The sequence below is a fragment of the Choloepus didactylus genome, chromosome 5 (genome assembly GCF_015220235.1).
Source record: "Choloepus didactylus isolate mChoDid1 chromosome 5, mChoDid1.pri, whole genome shotgun sequence".
NCBI classification, from domain to species: Eukaryota; Metazoa; Chordata; class Mammalia; order Pilosa; family Megalonychidae; genus Choloepus; species Choloepus didactylus.
This window is the reverse complement of record NC_051311.1, coordinates 9660531-9679225: the sequence shown is the minus strand read 5'-3', so window position 1 is coordinate 9679225 and position 18695 is coordinate 9660531. Positions and strand designations below refer to the sequence as shown.

General features: G+C 38.3%; 1 protein-coding gene across 1 annotated transcript in view; it reads right to left on the bottom strand.

Annotated features, from left to right (window-relative positions):
* Nucleotides 1-18695, bottom strand: part of MYO3A (myosin IIIA) — a 237467-nt gene that overhangs the window by 45821 nt on the left and 172951 nt on the right. Inside the window, exons 20-24 of the mRNA XM_037837359.1 lie at nucleotides 14004-14157; nucleotides 12357-12445; nucleotides 10633-10762; nucleotides 2778-2857; nucleotides 2231-2308 (exon numbers count right to left, since the gene is read on the bottom strand). Coding sequence (XP_037693287.1) covers nucleotides 2231-2308; nucleotides 2778-2857; nucleotides 10633-10762; nucleotides 12357-12445; nucleotides 14004-14157 — 531 coding nt within the window. The remainder of the gene's footprint in view (nucleotides 1-2230; nucleotides 2309-2777; nucleotides 2858-10632; nucleotides 10763-12356; nucleotides 12446-14003; nucleotides 14158-18695) is intronic.

Genomic DNA, 18695 nt, shown 5'->3' with positions numbered 1-18695 from the left:
GGAGCACACAAAAAGTTGTGATCTTGCAGGTCTTTCTTTCTACTATAAAAATAAAATTAGATAATGGAAGGTTACAAATGCTCATATCCATTCACAGTAAGTGGAGGGATATCTGTATTAATGAAAAATGTATTTACAGATATTTAAGAAATTGTGGATTTACTCATAGAAATGTAGAGGCAATAACTAGAAACTTAGCTTTTACAGATTGCCTGAAAATTCCTAAGGCAACTTTAGTTGATAAAATTATGTTTTATAGACTGTATTATATATTCACAGGGAACCTTGCTAAATTTTAATATTTAGGCACAAGTCAGATTAATGCTGCCTTTACTATTACTTTCCTTGTCTCACTCTTTATAGAATTCATATCCTATTGAAGTAAATACTTCTATCTCTGCCAAATCATCGCATGTTCCAAAGTAAGAAAATAGATGTTAGTGCAGTTTTAATATCTAGGGCACAAATATAAAGTAAGCAAAGTGATATTCAAGTAGACACTTCAACCTGCTCCAGTTTAATACTTCTCTTGTTTATTTGGAAAGATTTGTAAACACACAGATATGAAAGCAGTGTTCTGCAGCCATACCCCATGAACACAGTAGCCAATTTCCAGACACCCAACTATATATAATTTATTGAGATAGCCATGGTTCAACAGAAGTGGAATCCCAGAAACAAGTATTGCAAAGGCAGGAAACAGAATCTACTGCCAAGGTGATGCATGGACAACCACTGTTGGCTGGCTCTCTCCTCTGGCGTTTGAAATAGAAAACTCCAAGTTAAAAGCCAGTGCCAGCCAGAGACTGGAGATGGAGACTGGCAACGCCCTGGAGGTGCTTTGCTTCCATCCTCTTCCAACAGCTGGGTCTGCCGCTTTGGAGCCCCTTCTCCTTCCATTTATCTGGGAGTCCTCACCCCTCCTGTCAAGCAGACACTAGGGCGAGGTTCTCGCCTGCCTGCCTTCTGAGCAGGTACTTAGGCTTTCAGGCACTGGTTTTGGGGACAAAGGGGACCAGTACATAGACTTCTCTGCAGAATGAAAAAAACTTTGAAAACACATCACACACCATCTGGAACCATCCTCCATCACTTTGCATTGCAGCGGGAGGATGGAAATGATTTTATGAATTAATCTGGTTCAAACACAGACGAAGTGTTTGGTGTTCATCAACAGTGGCATGATTATGGTCTTGGATAACTGACTTGAAGAAAGAAAATACGTGGCTGTGGACACTCTTGGTGGTTCAGCTCTGCTCTCTCCTGGCACAGGGTGAATGTTCCCGCCACAAACGTGAGACACCAACTAGATAAATGGACCAGGTGCGGCTCAAAGACAACTGAGCTCACGTTGCGTGCTGGGACCTTAGGACTTGAAGACTATTCAGTACAACGACACAGTCATTTTAGAAAGTATTTCATGATTCTATCAGAGAATTGGATTTATTCACTTAACACTTATAAGTAAACTGAACACAATTTTCTTCCCCTCCCCTGCATTAAATTATATTATTTATGATTTCCAAGTTTTAGGTGGTGTTTTCTTCATTTTCATTGGCTGGTTTGTATGATTTTTATCAGAAAAGCTAAACAAGAACCAGAACCAATAATCAAGGGAAGGCTATCAGGGGTTCTTCATGGCACCGAGGAAACCAAGCGCTTCTTTTCTGTCCCTCCTCCCATGTTCTCCGGGCCTTGATCCTGTGCTGAGACAAGCACGTGGACCCCCGTGGCATGCTGCCATGTCCCCTGTGTCCTTCCCCCTGCCCCATTCCTAACACGGGCTTCCATTTTCCTTTTGCGATTTTTAGCTCGATATGGAATGGAGGTGGATGCTCCCCTTGACCACCTGTCTATCCTAAGATCATTGAGGAGTAGAAAGGAGCACTGGTATTTACCATAGTGGAGAACCCAAAGCCATTTTAGTTTTTATTCTAGTGGAAATGTGCTTGGTTCTATGGCAAATTCTAATCAAGTCATGGACCTGCATTAAGACTGACCCACCTAGGCTACCATAATTTCACAGGAAAAGATATCAAAGCAAACCAATCCACAGATTTTTTTGACTGTATCCTCTAATATAGCCTGTATCTAACAAATAGTAATTTAAGTAAAACAAAAAATCTCTTTTTTAATGCCACTATGATATTTGTTACTAGTTTTTGATTGGTAACTCATTTAGAATGAATAACATCCCTAAGCATAACACATCAGAATTCACTATCCTTACTCTAAAATATGATGCGACTGTTTGCATTTTCACGTTGGTTGCCTCTCTGGTATGACGTGTGGCTTCTCCATTTTCACCCTAAAGAGACCAAGGAAGAGAGTGATGCATTAATACCTACGGCACTTTATGATCTAAGGGGAACACAAGGCATTGCCCTTCAGATTATTGCCATCTATTTTGCATTCAGATACACAAAACAGCAAAATGTTGTGGATATTTTTACTTCAAGGTAATTGCTTGGTTGATCTCATTGGAAACTTAATTGGTCTTGCATGGAATGTGACTACCTCTGACCTTACAGACATTTTTAATGGGTCTTAAAGGTAACATTTAAAACTAGCCATAAGAGTTAGGAATATATCAGAAATGCATAATTATTTCAGCAACTGGAGGTAATACAAACAATACATGAAGGTATCTGTTTAAGCAGAAAATAAAGATCCAAGAGGAAAGCTAAGGAAAAGGCCATTTACCTGCAGCAGCACACAAATATTGCCTTAAAGCTTAGATTCTTAGGTTCACTGCTCTGAAAAATGAATTTTCTTACCTTTGTCAGGTTGATTGATTTTTCTGAAGTTTTCATTTGATAGCTTATGATGTTTTTAGTTCTAGAATATGGCAGATTGCCTACGGGAATGTAGATAAAATTAATATATCTTTTAGAATCCCTAATGGCTAGATGATTCTTTTCATTTACTTACATGTTAGAATAAGGATGGGTGAGCCCACTTTATTAATCATCACATGTTCGCGTAACCAGATGTCGAGAAAGCGATAAAATAAGGCTACGTGGATGTTTAAAAATTAGGAAAAAACTCCGGATTGAGGAATAGAAAATTTGGAAGAGTTGGATTTTCTTTCAATATCTAGATGGTATGAGGTAATTAGGATGAAGGGAGCAACTTGCTGTGTGTGTGTGTGTGTGTGTGTGTGTGTGTGTGTGTGAGAGAGAGAGAGAGAGAGAGAGAGAGAGAGAGGGAGAGAGAGATGACATCTGAGGTTTTCTGTGACCCAGGTTAAGCTTTATATGAGCCATGACAACCATACAGATCATTAATTCACAGAAGGGGTCCACAAGCAAGTCAAGCATTGTTGAGGACAATGGACATTCTCAATCTGACACTGAGAAATAAGTGCCTGGTGCTAAGGGACGACAAAATGTACTCAACCTGAGACAGCTTGTGATAGTGAAAAAACTATGGTCTTAGAAACCAGAAAAACCTGGGTTGGAATCCCAGCTGCAGTGCTTCATTTGTGCTGCCCTTGGGTAATTTATATGATCTCCCTGTGCTGTAGTTTGAGTCCATAAACTGGGGATATGCTGCCTACCTCACAGAATCCTGGTGAAATGAAATGATGTGCTTGGCACATGGAAATGTCAGTTCACTTTCATTCCTCTCCCACCCTCCACCAAGCACAATAAACCAACCAACTCACAGACCAAGAGTCTATCATCCTAATTAGTAATGCTCATAATTATCTCCAGAACTCAGTAGCACTTCAGGAACATTACTTCTCTTTTCTCTCCTTCTTTTAGGTGACATTTGAGGCTAAATGTTTTTTAGGCTAAATATTTTTGGCTACTCTTTCACAGTCTTTGTGTTTGCAAAAGGCTGGCTCCAAGAAGACGGTGAAGGCAGGAAGCCAGCCGGGACGTTGCTGTTCGCGACCCTACGATGCTTTCCTCTCCTTCTCTCATTCCTCCAGGGAACATGCAAGGGGGGCTGAAACTGCACAGCATGTTGTTCACTCTCCAAATATGAAACTTACTGACTACAGCAGAGTGGACAGAGTAGCAGATGATCTTCAGAGCTTTGCTTATTTCGGGAATTTTGCTTTTAGGATTACCAGGGAAAGTTTCAGAAAAAAATTTTAAATGGGGAAAAAAATTATCACAGACTTGGAGATTTCTTGAAAGCATTAAATGAATATACAAAGTGTTAAGAACACATTAATTAGGATAGAATTTACTTAGTAGACACTATTACTTAATATTGGCCAACTAACTACTAAAATTTTGTTTATAAGAAAAATGAAAAACTATAGGAAAGTTAATAAAGGATTAAACATTTCATTTTAAAAAAGTTAAAATTTACAAAAAAATAGACAAAAGCAGTCTTTTAAAATGCATCTAAGTATAGCAACAGGAATTAAAATTAGCATGATTCTTAATTTCAGAAAATATTTCCACTTTGCTTTTTCAGTTGACCTGTAGAACAAACCTGTGATAAACCTAGCTAGAGCTATGAGCCACAAGGAATTCTGGTGTATTTTCTCCTAATAATGGCTGAACTATAGTTCATATTTGATATCATATGTGTAAAGGGCTGTGGTTACTTTAGAATCTCGGATACAGCATAGTAGAGGGCAGAATAACCTGGGTTTTGGAGTTCTAACTCTTCCCAGTGGCGTAGCCTTGAGAAAGCTGCTCAAATTTTCCAAGCCTCACTGTCTCATCTGTAACAGTAGTATGTGTTCATAGTGTTGTTACTAGGAGTCAATGAAAGTACTTAGCACAATGCCTAGCACATTGCAATTTCTCAACTGTTTCTCATTATTACAATTATAATTATTATATTTACATGTTTATGTATCTGGGTGAATATAAAACCAAAATGCCTTTTGATAGCTTTGAGTTTCTGAGTTTACTGAAACATCTTTGACTGTGAAGTTTTTCTCTGCCCTTGGCTAATCAGACACTGTTACACTGTGACATGACATAGTATTTAGAGCATACTTTATAAGGGTAAAAACATGAAATTGGATGCAATGATACTGTTGGTGATATAGTTAGAAATGACAATTGTTAGTAAAGACTCCTGCATCTGGCCAGGATGAAGTAACACAGACCGGATTAACACTCCCACCTGAAAACAACTAAAAAGACGTGAAAAATATATGGAATGACAGTTTTCACACACTGGGTATCAAGCAGTGCAGGACAGTGTTCCCCAAGAGATGGGAAACAAATGAAGTGAGACTTATGGTTATCCCAGTTAAATGCCAGAAGAGGATCCAGGCTTCAGTGCAGGGAAGGGGAACTCAGGCGGAGCCTGGGGAAAAAGGAACAGATTCAACCAATAGAAAACAAATAGCAAGATGGTAGATTCAAACCCAACCATATCAGTAATCACATTAAATATAAATGGTCTGATTGCCCCAATTAAAAGGCAGAGATTGTCAGATTGGACTAAAAAAAGCAACACCCAACTATATGGTGTCTACAAGAGACCTACTTTAAATATAAAGACAAAAATAAATTAAAGCTAAAGGTATGGAAAAAAATGTACCATGCTAAAACTAATCACATGAAAGTTGGAGTTGCAATATTAATATCAGACAAACATTTCAGAACAAAGAATATTAACAGAGATAAAAAGGGTCAGGTCATTTTTATAACAAAGTGGTCTTTCATCAAGAAGGCATAACACTCCAAATATTTATGTACCTAATAACAGGACATCAAAATACAGGAAGGAAAAACTGATAGAAATGAAAGGAAAAGAGACAATTAACAATTATAGTTACAGATGTAAAAAATCTTCTCTTAGTAATCGATAGAACCTTACGCATAAAACCAGTAAGGATATAGTCGACTTGAAAAATGCTATCAAGCTGATTGAATTGAAATTTACACAACACTGCACCCAATAATGGAGGAATACACATTCTTCCTAAGTAAAAATGGGCCAGAAAACATGTCTCAATAAATTTAAATAGTTTCAAATCATACAAAGTATGATCTCTGATCAGTATGGAATTAAATCAGAACTCAATAACAAAAAGATGCATGAAAAATCCCCAAATATTTGGGAATTAGATAAGACACTTATAAATAACCCATGGGTCAATAAAGAAAGCAAAAGAGAAATTAAAGTATATTTTCAACCGAATGAAAATTAAAATATAGCATATCAAAATTAGTGGGCTATAATTAAAACTGTGCTTAGAGGGAAAGTAATAGCTCAAAATGGCAATATTAGAAAAAGAGAAGCATTGTCTTAAACGAGTGAACTAAGCTTTCACCTTATAAATTAGAAAAAGGGAAGAAAACCCAAAACAAGCAGAAAAAAGGAAACAATAAAGATAAAAGCTAAAAAAAAAATCAATGAAATAGAAAACAAAACCAATAGAGAAAATCCAGTGAAATCATAAGCTGTTCTTTGAGAAGACAAAGAACATTGGTAAACCTTTAGAAAAACTATCAGTAATTGTTGTGGGTTGAACCATGCCCCTCATGGTTCAAGATATTTTCAAGTCCCAATGCCCGGGACCGAAGAATGTGACTTTATTTGAAAATAGGGTCTTTGCAAATGCTCTCAAGTTAAGATGAGGTCCTACTGGACGGGGATGTCCTTATAAAAAGAGGGAAATTTGGACCCAGACACAGAGACACGTGAAGACAGAGGCAGAGACTGGAATTAGGCAGTTACACCAAGGATTGCTGGCAGCCACCAGATGCTGGAAGGGGCAAAGGATTCTCCTCTAGATCCTTCAGAGGGAGCATGGCCCTGATGATCAAAACTTTGATTTTAGACTTCTGGCTTCCAGAACTGGGAGAGGATACATTTTCGGTGGTTTAAGCCACCCACTTAGTGGTAATTTGCTACGGCAGCCCTCAGAAACCAGTGCAGATTATTGTGGGACCAGCAAGTGTGGTGCTGCTATAAGGACTAGTGATGACCCCTCATGTGTCTAATGGAAAGGATTGCCTTGATGTTGACAGAAGACCAGTAAGAATTTTACGCCAGCAGAAACATTGCCAGCCTGGACCAAACAGGAAGGGAATTGGAAAAAATGAAAGAGGAATGACTGAGGGCAGAGCCACAGATGCAGGGGCCAGAAAAGGTGGGACCATGTCCTGGAGGGTACAGAGGACAGAACACTGAGCCACAGAGAATCGAGCCACAGGGCCCGAGACCTATGGAATTTGCCCTGCTGGGTGATGAACTCGCTTTAGACCAGCAACCCCTTTCTGTCCTTCCTATTTCTCTGTTTCAGAATTGGAATGTCTATCCCATGCCTGTCCTACCAGTGCATTCTGGAAGCAGATAACTTGTTTTCTAGGTTTCATTGGTCCACAGATGGAGAGGAATTTTGCCTCAAATGCACCATCTCCAGAGTCTCACCCACATACTGGACACAGATGCTTTAGAATACGAGATTTGGGACTTTTTTAGTTCATTATGGATGCAATTTTGGACTCAGAGTTGATGTTGGAAGGGTTAAGACTTCTGAGGATGTTGGAATGGGCTGAGAGTATTTTGCATGGGGGGAGGACGTGGAATTTTAGTGGCCCGGGGGCAGACTGCTAGGGGTTGAATTATGTTGCCCCCAAAATACACATTCAAATCTTAATCCACAGTACCTGTGAATATGCCTTATTTTTGAAAATGTAACCATGTTAAGATGAGGTCATCCTGATTCAGTGACTGGTGTCCTTACAAGAACAGGAAATGTGGACACAGACCAGAGACACACAGGGAAAGAGGCCACGTGAGGGCGGAGGCAGAGCCAGGCGCCATCAAACTGCTGGTCATGGAGCACCAAGGACTGCTGGAAAATTGTGGAAATTGATAAACTGCTAAGAAAAACTACCAGCACTAAAATGAGAGAAGACACAAAACGACCACTGTCAGGAATGAGAGAGGGGATATCACTTCAGAACCTACAAACCTTAACAGGGCAATAAGGGAAAATTATGATCAATATGTCAATAGATTTGTTAATAAATTTGACAACTTAGGCAAAATAGACAGATTTCTTGAAAGTCACAAACTACTAAAGTTCACTCAAAAAGAAACAGACAACTTAAATAGCCCTGTAGCTATTAAATACATTGAATCTGCAGTTAAAAACCTTCTCACCCCAAGCCCTCCAGGCCCAAATGGATCATTGGTGAATTCTACCAAGCAATTTAGGAAGCAATGATACTCATTCTACTTCTCCTGAAAATTGAAGAGGAGGCAATTCTTCTCCTTTCTATGAGACCAGCACTACACTGATTCCAAAACCAGAAAAAGGCATTATGAGAAAACGATAGTCCAATATTCCCCATAAACTTACAGATACAAAACTTCTTAACAAAGTGTTGGCAAACTGAATCCAGCCATACATAAAAAGTACAATGCATCATAACCATGCAAGGTTTTTCTGAGGAATTCAAGGTCAGTATAACATTCAAAATTCATTTAACACATTTCTATAAACTAACAACAAACAATTTGAATTAAAAATTACCATCTATAATAGAAAACGTGAAATACTAGCAGATAATTTAACAAAAGATATGGAAGACCTTTACAATGAAAACTATAGAATATTCTGAGAGAAATTAAGGCAGACAAATAAATGGAGACATATATTATGCTCATTGATCAGAAGACTCAATATTGTGAAGATATCAAATCTCTCCAAATTGAGCTATAGGTTCAATGCATCCCAATCAAAATTCAACCAGGATTTTTGTAGAAATTGGCAAGCTCATTCTAAAATTTATATGGAAAAACAAAGGAACTATAATTGCTGAAACAGCTCTGAAAAGGAACAAATTTGAATAACTTACACTATCTGATATTAAGAATTTTAATAAAGCTGCAGTAACTAAGAAGTGTGATGCTGGCTTAAAGATAGGCAAAAGTATCAGTGACACAGAATAGAGAGTCTAGAAATTGAGCCACATATATGTGGTCAAATTGACTTTTGACCAAAACAAATTCAGTGGGGGAAAGGATAATCTTTGCAACAAATGGTGCTAAAACAATTGGATAGCCTTACCTCATGCCATATACAAAAATTAATTCCAATGGATACTAGACCTAATTTTGGGGGCTGAAACTATAAAACTTCTAAAAGAAAGTACGGGAGAAAATATAAGGGATTTGGGGTTTGCTAATATTTCATAAATATGACTCCAAAAACATGAATTATAAAATAAAACAAATAAATAAATTGGATTTCATAAATTTTTTTTTAAATGTTCCCTTTGAAAGACACTATTTGTCAATGAAAAGGCAAGCCACCAGCAGGAAAAAAAATACTTGTGAGATTTATAATTGGCAAAGGACTTATATTTAGAATATATTAGAAACTCTTATAGATAATAATAAAATGGGAAATACATTTGAACAGACACTTCAACTAACACATTTGGATGGCAAATAAACATGAATACTGAACATATTTGGTGGTTAGGGAAATAAAAGTTAAAACCATAATATGATACCACTACACACCTTTAAAATGGCTAAAATTAAAAAGAATGACCACACCCAGTGTTGAGAAGGATGTGGAACAACTAGAATTCTCATGGACTACTGGTAGGAATGTAAAATGGTACAACTACTTTGGAAACCAGCTTGGCGGTTTCATAACAAGTTAACACACATCTATGCTATGACCCAGACTTTGCTTTCCAAGGAATTTGCCTAAGAACAAGGAAAGCATCTGTCCGAACATTTACTCATGAATGATGAGAAATCCTGTTTGTTTTAGGCAAAGATGGGAGCTGCCCAAATGCTCATTAACAGGCAAGTGGATAAATGAATTGCACTACATCCATACTCAACAATAAAAAGTAACTATTGATACATACAGCAATATGAATCAATCTTAAAATAATTTTGCTGGTTGAAAGAAGTCAGAAGAAAAGAGCATGTACTGTGTGATTCCATTTATATGAAAATCTAGAAAATACAAATTAATCTATGGTGGCAGAAAGTGGATCAGTCATTTCCTGGGAGCAGGGAGTGGGGTGAGGGTAGACTGGGAGGACTGGGAGGGAAGGATTACAAAGGGTTATGAGGAAACCTTTGAGGGTGATGGATATGTTCATTGCTGATGGTGGGGATGGTTTTATAGGTGTTTATTTATGTCAAAATTCATCAAATTATACTCTCTATGTATGTGCAGTTTATCATATCTCAGTATCCTTAATAAAGCAGTATAAAATGCAGAAAACTATTTTAAACTCCATAAAGATAAACGACTAAAACATTTTTCTACTTGAAAGAAAATGCAAGGATGCATCTGGTTACATGGAACAAAGGCATGTGAGTTTTTAATCAATAAGGCCGGGTTCACTGAACCTGCAGAACCTCAAAGAATCATCCAAAGCCCCTCCTGAAAACAACAGATAATTCTGAACTTTTGGAGGTGAGTGCAAGAGGACGCCACCATATTTTCTTGTCAGTGTTTCTAAGTTTTTTCTTTAATGAAAATCTAGCTTCTTTATATTCATTTTATGTTTTTCCAGATGACTGGGGACAAAGGATATCAATAAATGGATATTCAGTGAGCTGGAAACAAATCAACTTGAAAAATTGGGGATTATACTCATGAAAATCACAGAAACAGGAACTACTTGATGGACTGGGCCTGAGAAATCTTTCAAATCGTCCTACCTGTTTTTGCCAGAGGGTGGTTGACAAGTTGCCGAATGACACTGTTTTCTGATGACCTCAAAAGTAGCACAATATCAGTTGGAAGGGTGTCTCTATTTTTAGCCAAGAACCCACTTGCATTATAGAGGACCTGTTGATTAAGTATATTATCAAAATTATCACAATCAATGTTGCTGATGTCACCACCACCACCACCACCGTCATCATCAGCAGACACACAGACATTTATTGAGAGTTTACCCTGTACCAGTCAACAGGGATACAGAGATTTATAAATCTTACAATTTGATTGAAAAAAAGAAACCTCCAGGTACACTGCATATTTTGTCAAAGAAACACTTGTGTCTGACTGATTTTATTTAGGTTGAAATGACCTGTTGGTGGGGATTGTCTTATAGGTGCTTATTTATGTCAAAATTCATCAAATTATACTCTCCCATGATTCCTCCCATTTATTATGTTATCATCTTGTGGGCTTCTTTTCTCTATTTGGAGGGTTGGGAGTGGCTATAAAGGAAGTACATCATGGCCATTAAGTATTGTCATTTCTATGCTAACTGATCCACTAGCAGAGACTCTGTTTTATAGATTTTGTTAAGTAGTAGTATGGTCGAAGTACACTGTGGGTAGGTAGTAGTGTTTCTGGCCCATCTAAATACTTTTAAGACTTTCTAAAGGTCAACATAACAAAGATTCCTGTAGATTGATCCAATATGATAAGTAAAAACATCTGGATAAAATGATCATGGGCAATTCTTAACGGATGTTTTAAAGGAGGTTTATCTGGAAAATCATGTACTGCAAGTCAAAAGAGGCTATAACTGGAATGATTTAAAGTAGATTTTTCCAGTGACAAAAATCTGTGGAATATTGACCGATCAGGTCGTCAAGTAGACCAGAACACTCAGAGTTCTGTGTTATGTCATTTTATGTCTATCTCATTTTAGACATTCTTTCTTGATTTTAACATCTTTATAACATCATTGAGAGGGAACGACCCGTTATTCTTCACAGAAGGGAGAGAAAGCACCCCATATGGGTGAGGGACAATACATCCGCAGTTTGTGCTGATGTGGGAATGTGCTTCTGTCAATGCATAAACAGTTCTTCTCCAGCTGCACCACAGCCCACAAACCTGTTCTATCTGTGTGTGCTATCCCAGTATCTGACAACAGCTGCAGCCCCCAGCTCCTTCTGTTGTTGGAAGGGAGGATTGATGAAGGCTGCAGTGGAGACGGCACCATCTAAGGTCTAAAAAGGCAGTTTACATAAAAATTCCCAGCTATCATTAAGAGAAGGACAACAAAAAAACAAAAAGGCAGCCATCAACAGGCATCTCATCCAAAATCAGATCTTAGGATCAGAAAGATGAACTCTTTCTTTCAGACTGGTCTTTTTTTATTCTTGCTTCTTAATAAAAATTCACCTAGAAAACTATAACCTTGTGTTTGTTGAACAAAGATAAGATGGATTTTTTAAAAATGACTTTTCAGGACAGACGCTAGAAGCCAGCGCCCCCAGGGCCTTGGAGAGGCTGGAGAGGCTGTGGCTGCCCCAGTGAGAGGGGCAGATTGTGGAAAGCTAAGGGTAGAGTGAGGCCAGAAGGAGGCAGAGACTGAAGGCTATTTTATTATAACCACCTATAAATATTTTGGGCCATGATTTTCATGTCTATCATGATTTGACAAAAGAGAAATTCAGTCATGATTCTTCAGAGTTCCTACCTTTCCTGCACAATGGTGAATTCCAAAGCTAAGTTCCATTCTTTTAGGCCTCCAGAAGTACTGTGATTTCAGGTTACCTTCGAATTTATCTGCAGGAAAAAAAGTCATACTCCAGTATCAAGCACGTGGGATATCCTCAAAAATATGATTGATGGAATCATTCCTTTCACCATAAAAAGAACAATGTGCACTGAACAGCCAAAGACAAGACAATTTTATAGAGCTAATAAATACAGGGTTTGGAATATAATTATAAACAGCAGGGCAAAACTCAAGACCAAGAATTTTTACCATTCCACTATCAGTGAGAGCAGTGATTCTGAAATTTGAGGGTGCTTCAGAATCACCTGAAGGGCTCATTAAAACTCAGATTCCTGAGACTCACCCCCAGAGTTTCTGATTCAGTCTGGGATGGAGCCCAAGAATTTGCATTTCTAACAATTTCCAGGTGATGCTGATGTTTCCAGTCTAGGGACCACATTTTGAGAACCAGGGGTGTAGATGAAGGGAACTACTTAAAGTCAACCAGTCAAAGGCTGATGCCAAGCTCTGAGCCTAGAAATTTGGGGCAATGGCTCCCTTTTCCATTTGAAGAGCTATAGGTTATTATTGATTACAAGCAAAAATTGGGTCATCAAGTCTGTTACATCTCTGTAATAAGTTTACTACCTTCAGAGAACTTGTCATTTCATGTCTTAGAAGGAATATTTTAACATACAAATCAAGCGATTCCATGAGAGGATTTTCCCCACAACCTAGGGGTACTAAGCAGTAGAAGGTTATTTTCTTTTCCGTTTAGTATTTTCTAATTAGAGAAGAGAATAAACCAATCAGTGTCTTAGAAAGAAGCAAAGTTGTAGACATAATGGTAATAGGTTCTCTACACCATCAAAAGTGAATTAAAGTAAAATGTGAATCTCAATTTTTTGCAAGTACTTATATACAATGAATGTCTCTATTATCAGAGAATATGATGTTTCACATGAAAAGATGATTTTCCCCCAGATACCTGAAAAATCTGGTTCCTTTCTTGATTTAAGGAGCAGAACATTTTTATTTTAACCGTTTCGAATGATAATCTCCCTCAATATATTATGCACATCTCTGACCTTCTCAAATGGCAAAAATGAATATTTAATCTTTATTTGATGACTCAGGATTATTATCATGAATATTTATTAATGTACTGTAACTTACAGGTTATTAAGGAGTTTGAGGCTATTTTTCTCTACTGGTTAAAATGACTAGACTATCACAGAGGAATTTGTTTCCTCCCTGTTAGCTATCTTTTCTCAAGTTCTAGAGCTGTCCCCCTGCCCTGCTCACTAGTTTCTAATTTTGGGCTGGATAACCTCTAAGGTCATTTCTAATCTAAGATTCTATGGTTGGGGCTTCACCCTAAAGTAAGGAGAAGTCCAATGTCCAGCCCTTTTTAAATCATCACTCAATATTTCACACTATTATAAACATTCACTGGTCCAGGTATTAGATCCAAAGCCTCCCCTTTAAAATTACATACACAGGTTTTGTGACAGCTATTTTCTCCCAGTTATTTTTAAAAGTAATAATAAAATAAAATAAAAATAAAGCACTCAGAATTAATTACTGTATTCATAAAAATGCACACATATTGGATTTAAAGCTTACCGATAAGTGTCTGGTCAGTGGCCTTGGGGAATCTACTTTCTTCATCAAGAAGGGAGAGCAAACCCATTGGTTTCTGCAGAAACATGTCTAAGAGGGGCCAGTTATCTTCATATTCAACAACTCTCGCATCGATATCTTCATTCAGGTATTCATTCTAGAACAGGTCATGATGCATGTAGAAAAATTCACTTGCTGCAAGCTCTGTGAATAGTACATAGCTTGATACTATCCACCTAAGCTTTTACTTTACATGCGTGATAACAAATGGCTTCCTATGACCTTCCCCTTAGACTGGGGGTATTATTTTATTTTCTTTCCATGGAACTGCTGGCTCATTAAAGTCAGCTCTGATTATCCTCAGGGCGGTAATAAAAGAATTCGTTTCTGCACTAGAATTACAGACCTCTACAGCTTTCAAGATGAGGGAGAATATGCTGTTAATGAGCAGTAATAAAATTATGTTCCAGAATTTATAGAATATTAATTAGGTATTTTTAGGATTATATCTCTCCTGATTTCAGTCTTTTATCTAGTTGCAGAAACACTGCTGGATCTCTCAAGAACATTTACAAAACTCTTGAGTCATGTGCCGGTTTGGATGTATTATGTCCCCCAAAACGCCATGTTCTTTAATGCAATCTTGTGGGGGCAGATGTATTAGTGTTGATTAGGTTGGAAACCTTTGAGTATTTCCATTGAGATGTGACTCAACTGTGAGTGAAACGTCTGATTGGATTATTTCCATGGAGATATGGACCCCACCCATTCAGAGTGGGTCTTGATTTAATCAATGCAGTTCTATAAAAGAGCTCACAAACAGGACCTCATAGCAGCTGCAGCTTAGAGACACATTTTGGAGAATGGCATTTTGAAATGCAATCTAGGAGCAAGGAGACGCCAGCCAAGTGCCCTCCCAGCTAACAGAGGTTTTCCAGATGCCACTGGTGTTCTTCAAACCTAATGCTGATGCCTTTGTTCGGACATTTGCATGGCCATAAGACTGTAACTTGTAACCAAATAAACCCACTTTATAAAAGCCAATCCATTTCTGGTATTTTGTATAACGGCAGCATTAGCAAACCAGAACAAGTCATGATGGCATTTGCGTTGTTAGGAGGGCGGACGGCTGGGAGCCATAGGGACGGCCAATGGCTTTAGAACCAGGTTACACAGTTTCCTATCGGGGCTTGGCCACTTAACTGGCCATATAATCTTTTGGAATTTTCCTACTCCATATGTTTCCATTTTCTCATCTATTAAATGGGTAACAGTCCCCACCTCACAGAGTGAAAACATTTTTATTGAGTGTGTCATAATTAAGGCATGCAAAACAAAATCAATGAACCACAGACAATTACTGTAGGACTGTGGTCAGCCCAGCATGGGTGCTGACCATTTACTTTATAAAAGGACAGGCAGACTGTGCCGCAGCTCTGCGCCTCTGACTTTGTCTTTGCACGGCTCCTCCCAGCCCAGGGCTGAGGTCCGTAAAAGAGAGGACTCCACGACTTCTGAACATGGCTTGTAGCCACGTGGTGTGTAGGGTGCTAGCCATTTTCTCAGGCAACGGAGCACCCAAATATATCAAATAACTGCTGACTCAGGCAGAACTTGCTGCATTATTCACTCATGAAAATGACAGGCTATTTCAACGATTATTTTAATGTTTCTTTAATTCAGGAAGTACATTAATTGGACATCTTCTAATAAGGCACTCTGCTGGGTGGTAAAGAAACATTTAAAAACAAATTCCTTGTCCTCAGTGGATTTAAAATCTAATTTGAGTGATGAACTTAGTAAATAAATACTCAAAAGGCAAGATAACATACAATAAATTAGCTCCCTGTTCACTGTACTACAAGAGTTCAGAGAAAGGAAACATTTCTGGCAACTTCATGGAGGAATTTAGCTCATGGCAGATGGGGCATTAGAGAAGCTGAAACTTTTATCCACCATGGTGGAGCCTGATGACACTGAAATCTTGTTTCAAGGGAAAAGAAATGCATATTTTTATGTAAAACAAAATCTACAACATAAAAACGAGGCAGAACCCATGGTCTAAAAGGTGGGGAACCTGAAAGATACTAAATTCATCCAGCAGAAAAAGTGGAGACAAAGGCTTGGCATTTCCCAGCTTTTTCATTTGAAGGTGACCTTGGGGGAAGAAGGCAGTGGAGAATTATTTTACTGTTACACGCAGTGTGCTGGCAGCACCTTATAGTTTAAATGGCAACTGCAAAGTTCAAAAGAGGCTTGGTATGTTTTATACAGAAAGCACACGAGGTTAAGATCTAAGCCAAAGCATTTGTCATTTCCATTTGCCAGCGTCAGAATCCACCGAAACGCTTTGGTGGCAGGTTGCACAGAGCAGAGCTGAATAACTTGAAAATCAATGGGCTCTCCTTTAAGATATTTATTATTATGGACTCTGGATAAACCAATTTAGAAATAAAATGCTATTACTTAGGATTTATAATGCACTTATAACGAAAGGATAATGTCTAAAGGAATAGCTATATCTTTTTAGAGCATTTAGGGGCTCAAAATGTTTAGATGCTTTGAAGCATATGTGGAGAAATTAAACTCACATTACTGTTTGGAAAGTTCTTTGCTCTCCCCTGTACATTAAAAATACATTTAAAGCAGAAGACGAATAGAGTTCCTAACTGCATTAAAGCTGAACTGTTTAGTGCACAGCTTGCCTGAATTCTCTTTTGAAAAAGGGTAGGTGAATAATAACTAAAAATGCATATCCAGGAGTTAAGGGAAATCAGAAGACTTGGGTATTGGGAAACCCCATTCTTGAGTCAAGCTCTCCCTTGTTTTTCATTAAATTTCAAATGGGAGTCATGTAACAACATAATGGCAAGAGAGTGCATTTTAGCTCTGGGCTACACAACAGATTCAAATATTCAGGACCTAAGTGTCACTACACAGGGGTTCAAGGTTAGGACATCTAGCCTCCCACTCACCACAGCCTGGAAGGAAGGATGTCCACCACAGGCTGAGAGGCTGCAGCTCCCACATGGCAAGTGCAAATTTCGGCTGATCGCTCAGCACAGGTGGGCGAAGGTGAGCGCAGGTGAGCACAGGTGAGGGCAGGTGAGCGCAGGTGAGTTTTGACTCTCCTTGCTCAGGTCTCTGTTCAGTTACCAGCTCTTCAGACGGAGCTTCCTCCCCCTCCCTGACTCACCCAGCAACCTCCTTCCTGGGTTGGTCATTCTCTGTTACCCCTACCAGGCTTTAATTTTTCCATAGTATTTCTATTTTATTTTATTTTTCATAGCTTTTCTAACATCTTTTCTCTCTTCTTCCCTCCCATTCAAATGAAAACTCTGAGAGCAGGAGGAACTTTGTATTATTTAGGATGTACCCAGACACACTCAGGTGTGTTCAGTAAATGTCTGAGCTTTCTGGATTTCTCAAGTTAGAATTGATTTAGGAAGCAGTTTTCCAGGTACAGGAAGGTAGGCATGAAAATAATAAATCATATATGTGTGTGCTGTACAAAGAAATCTCTGTGGCTAAGGGATTTAAAATAGAGTCAGGAAGTCATTCTGGAGGTTCCTCTTATGCAAGTCTCAGCCAGACATCATAAACTGCTACAGGATGCAAAACCTCAAGCAACAAGTTTCCTTAAAACCGTGAGGACATCCGACACCAGAAACAAACCACAAGATAAAGAACTCAGTTAACTACCTAACTGAAGGACATTTGGAGCACCCCAAATATCCACCAATCACAAACACCTTAAGTAATTTTTTCTCTTTCTTTAAAAGCCTTTGCCTGGAAACACCTAGAAGAGACGTAATTTGGGTTGCCACCTGAATCTGTGCTCCAGAATTGCAATTCTAAGACCCCAAATAAAGGCCTTTGTTGCCTTGAGGCTTAGTTTGTTGTTTCTTGGTTGACAGTGCTTTGATATTTTCTGATTATCAGTGAAATACATGGCCATTCCAGACAAACTTTACAATATGGAAAAATCACCGAGACATTAAAAACCACCTATAAATCTATGTCCTAGAGATAACTTCCATTAATATTTTAGTGGAACCTTGCCAGTCTTTGTCTACAATTAGATTTTTTTCATAAAATATAAGTCATACTATTCAATTTTAATTTTACTCCATTTTCTTTAACAAAACAGAAATAACATAATGGCATAAAGCATATTCTCATGCAACTAATATGTCTTTGTAAACATATATGAATGATTACGTGACATTATATCCTGTTGTTTTCTATTTCATTCTCTTATTTGAGGACATTTTAGACGGTTTCATCATCTGTTTTAAATAGTGCTCTGAGATACATATTTGTGCACCATGGTTTTCTGTATTTTGGATTATACCTTTAGGAGAAGTCAACTCATCAAATGGTATGAACGTTTTCCAGTTCTCTGATGTGCATTTTGCTGTGGGTTGAATTGTGTCCCCCAAAAAGATAAGTTGAAATCCTGACCCCCAGTGCCCCGGAATGTGACCTTATGTAGAATTAGGCTCATTGAAGATTATTAGTTAAGATGAGGTCACACTGGAGTAGGGCGGGGCCTTAATCCAATCTGACCTGTGCCTTTAAGAGACAAGGAGAAGTCACACGGACAGACATGCGCAGGAAGGAGTCCACGTGAAGATGGAGGAAGCCAAGCCTGGAGGGGCGCAGCCCCAAACCCAGGACCGCTGAGGCCGGAAG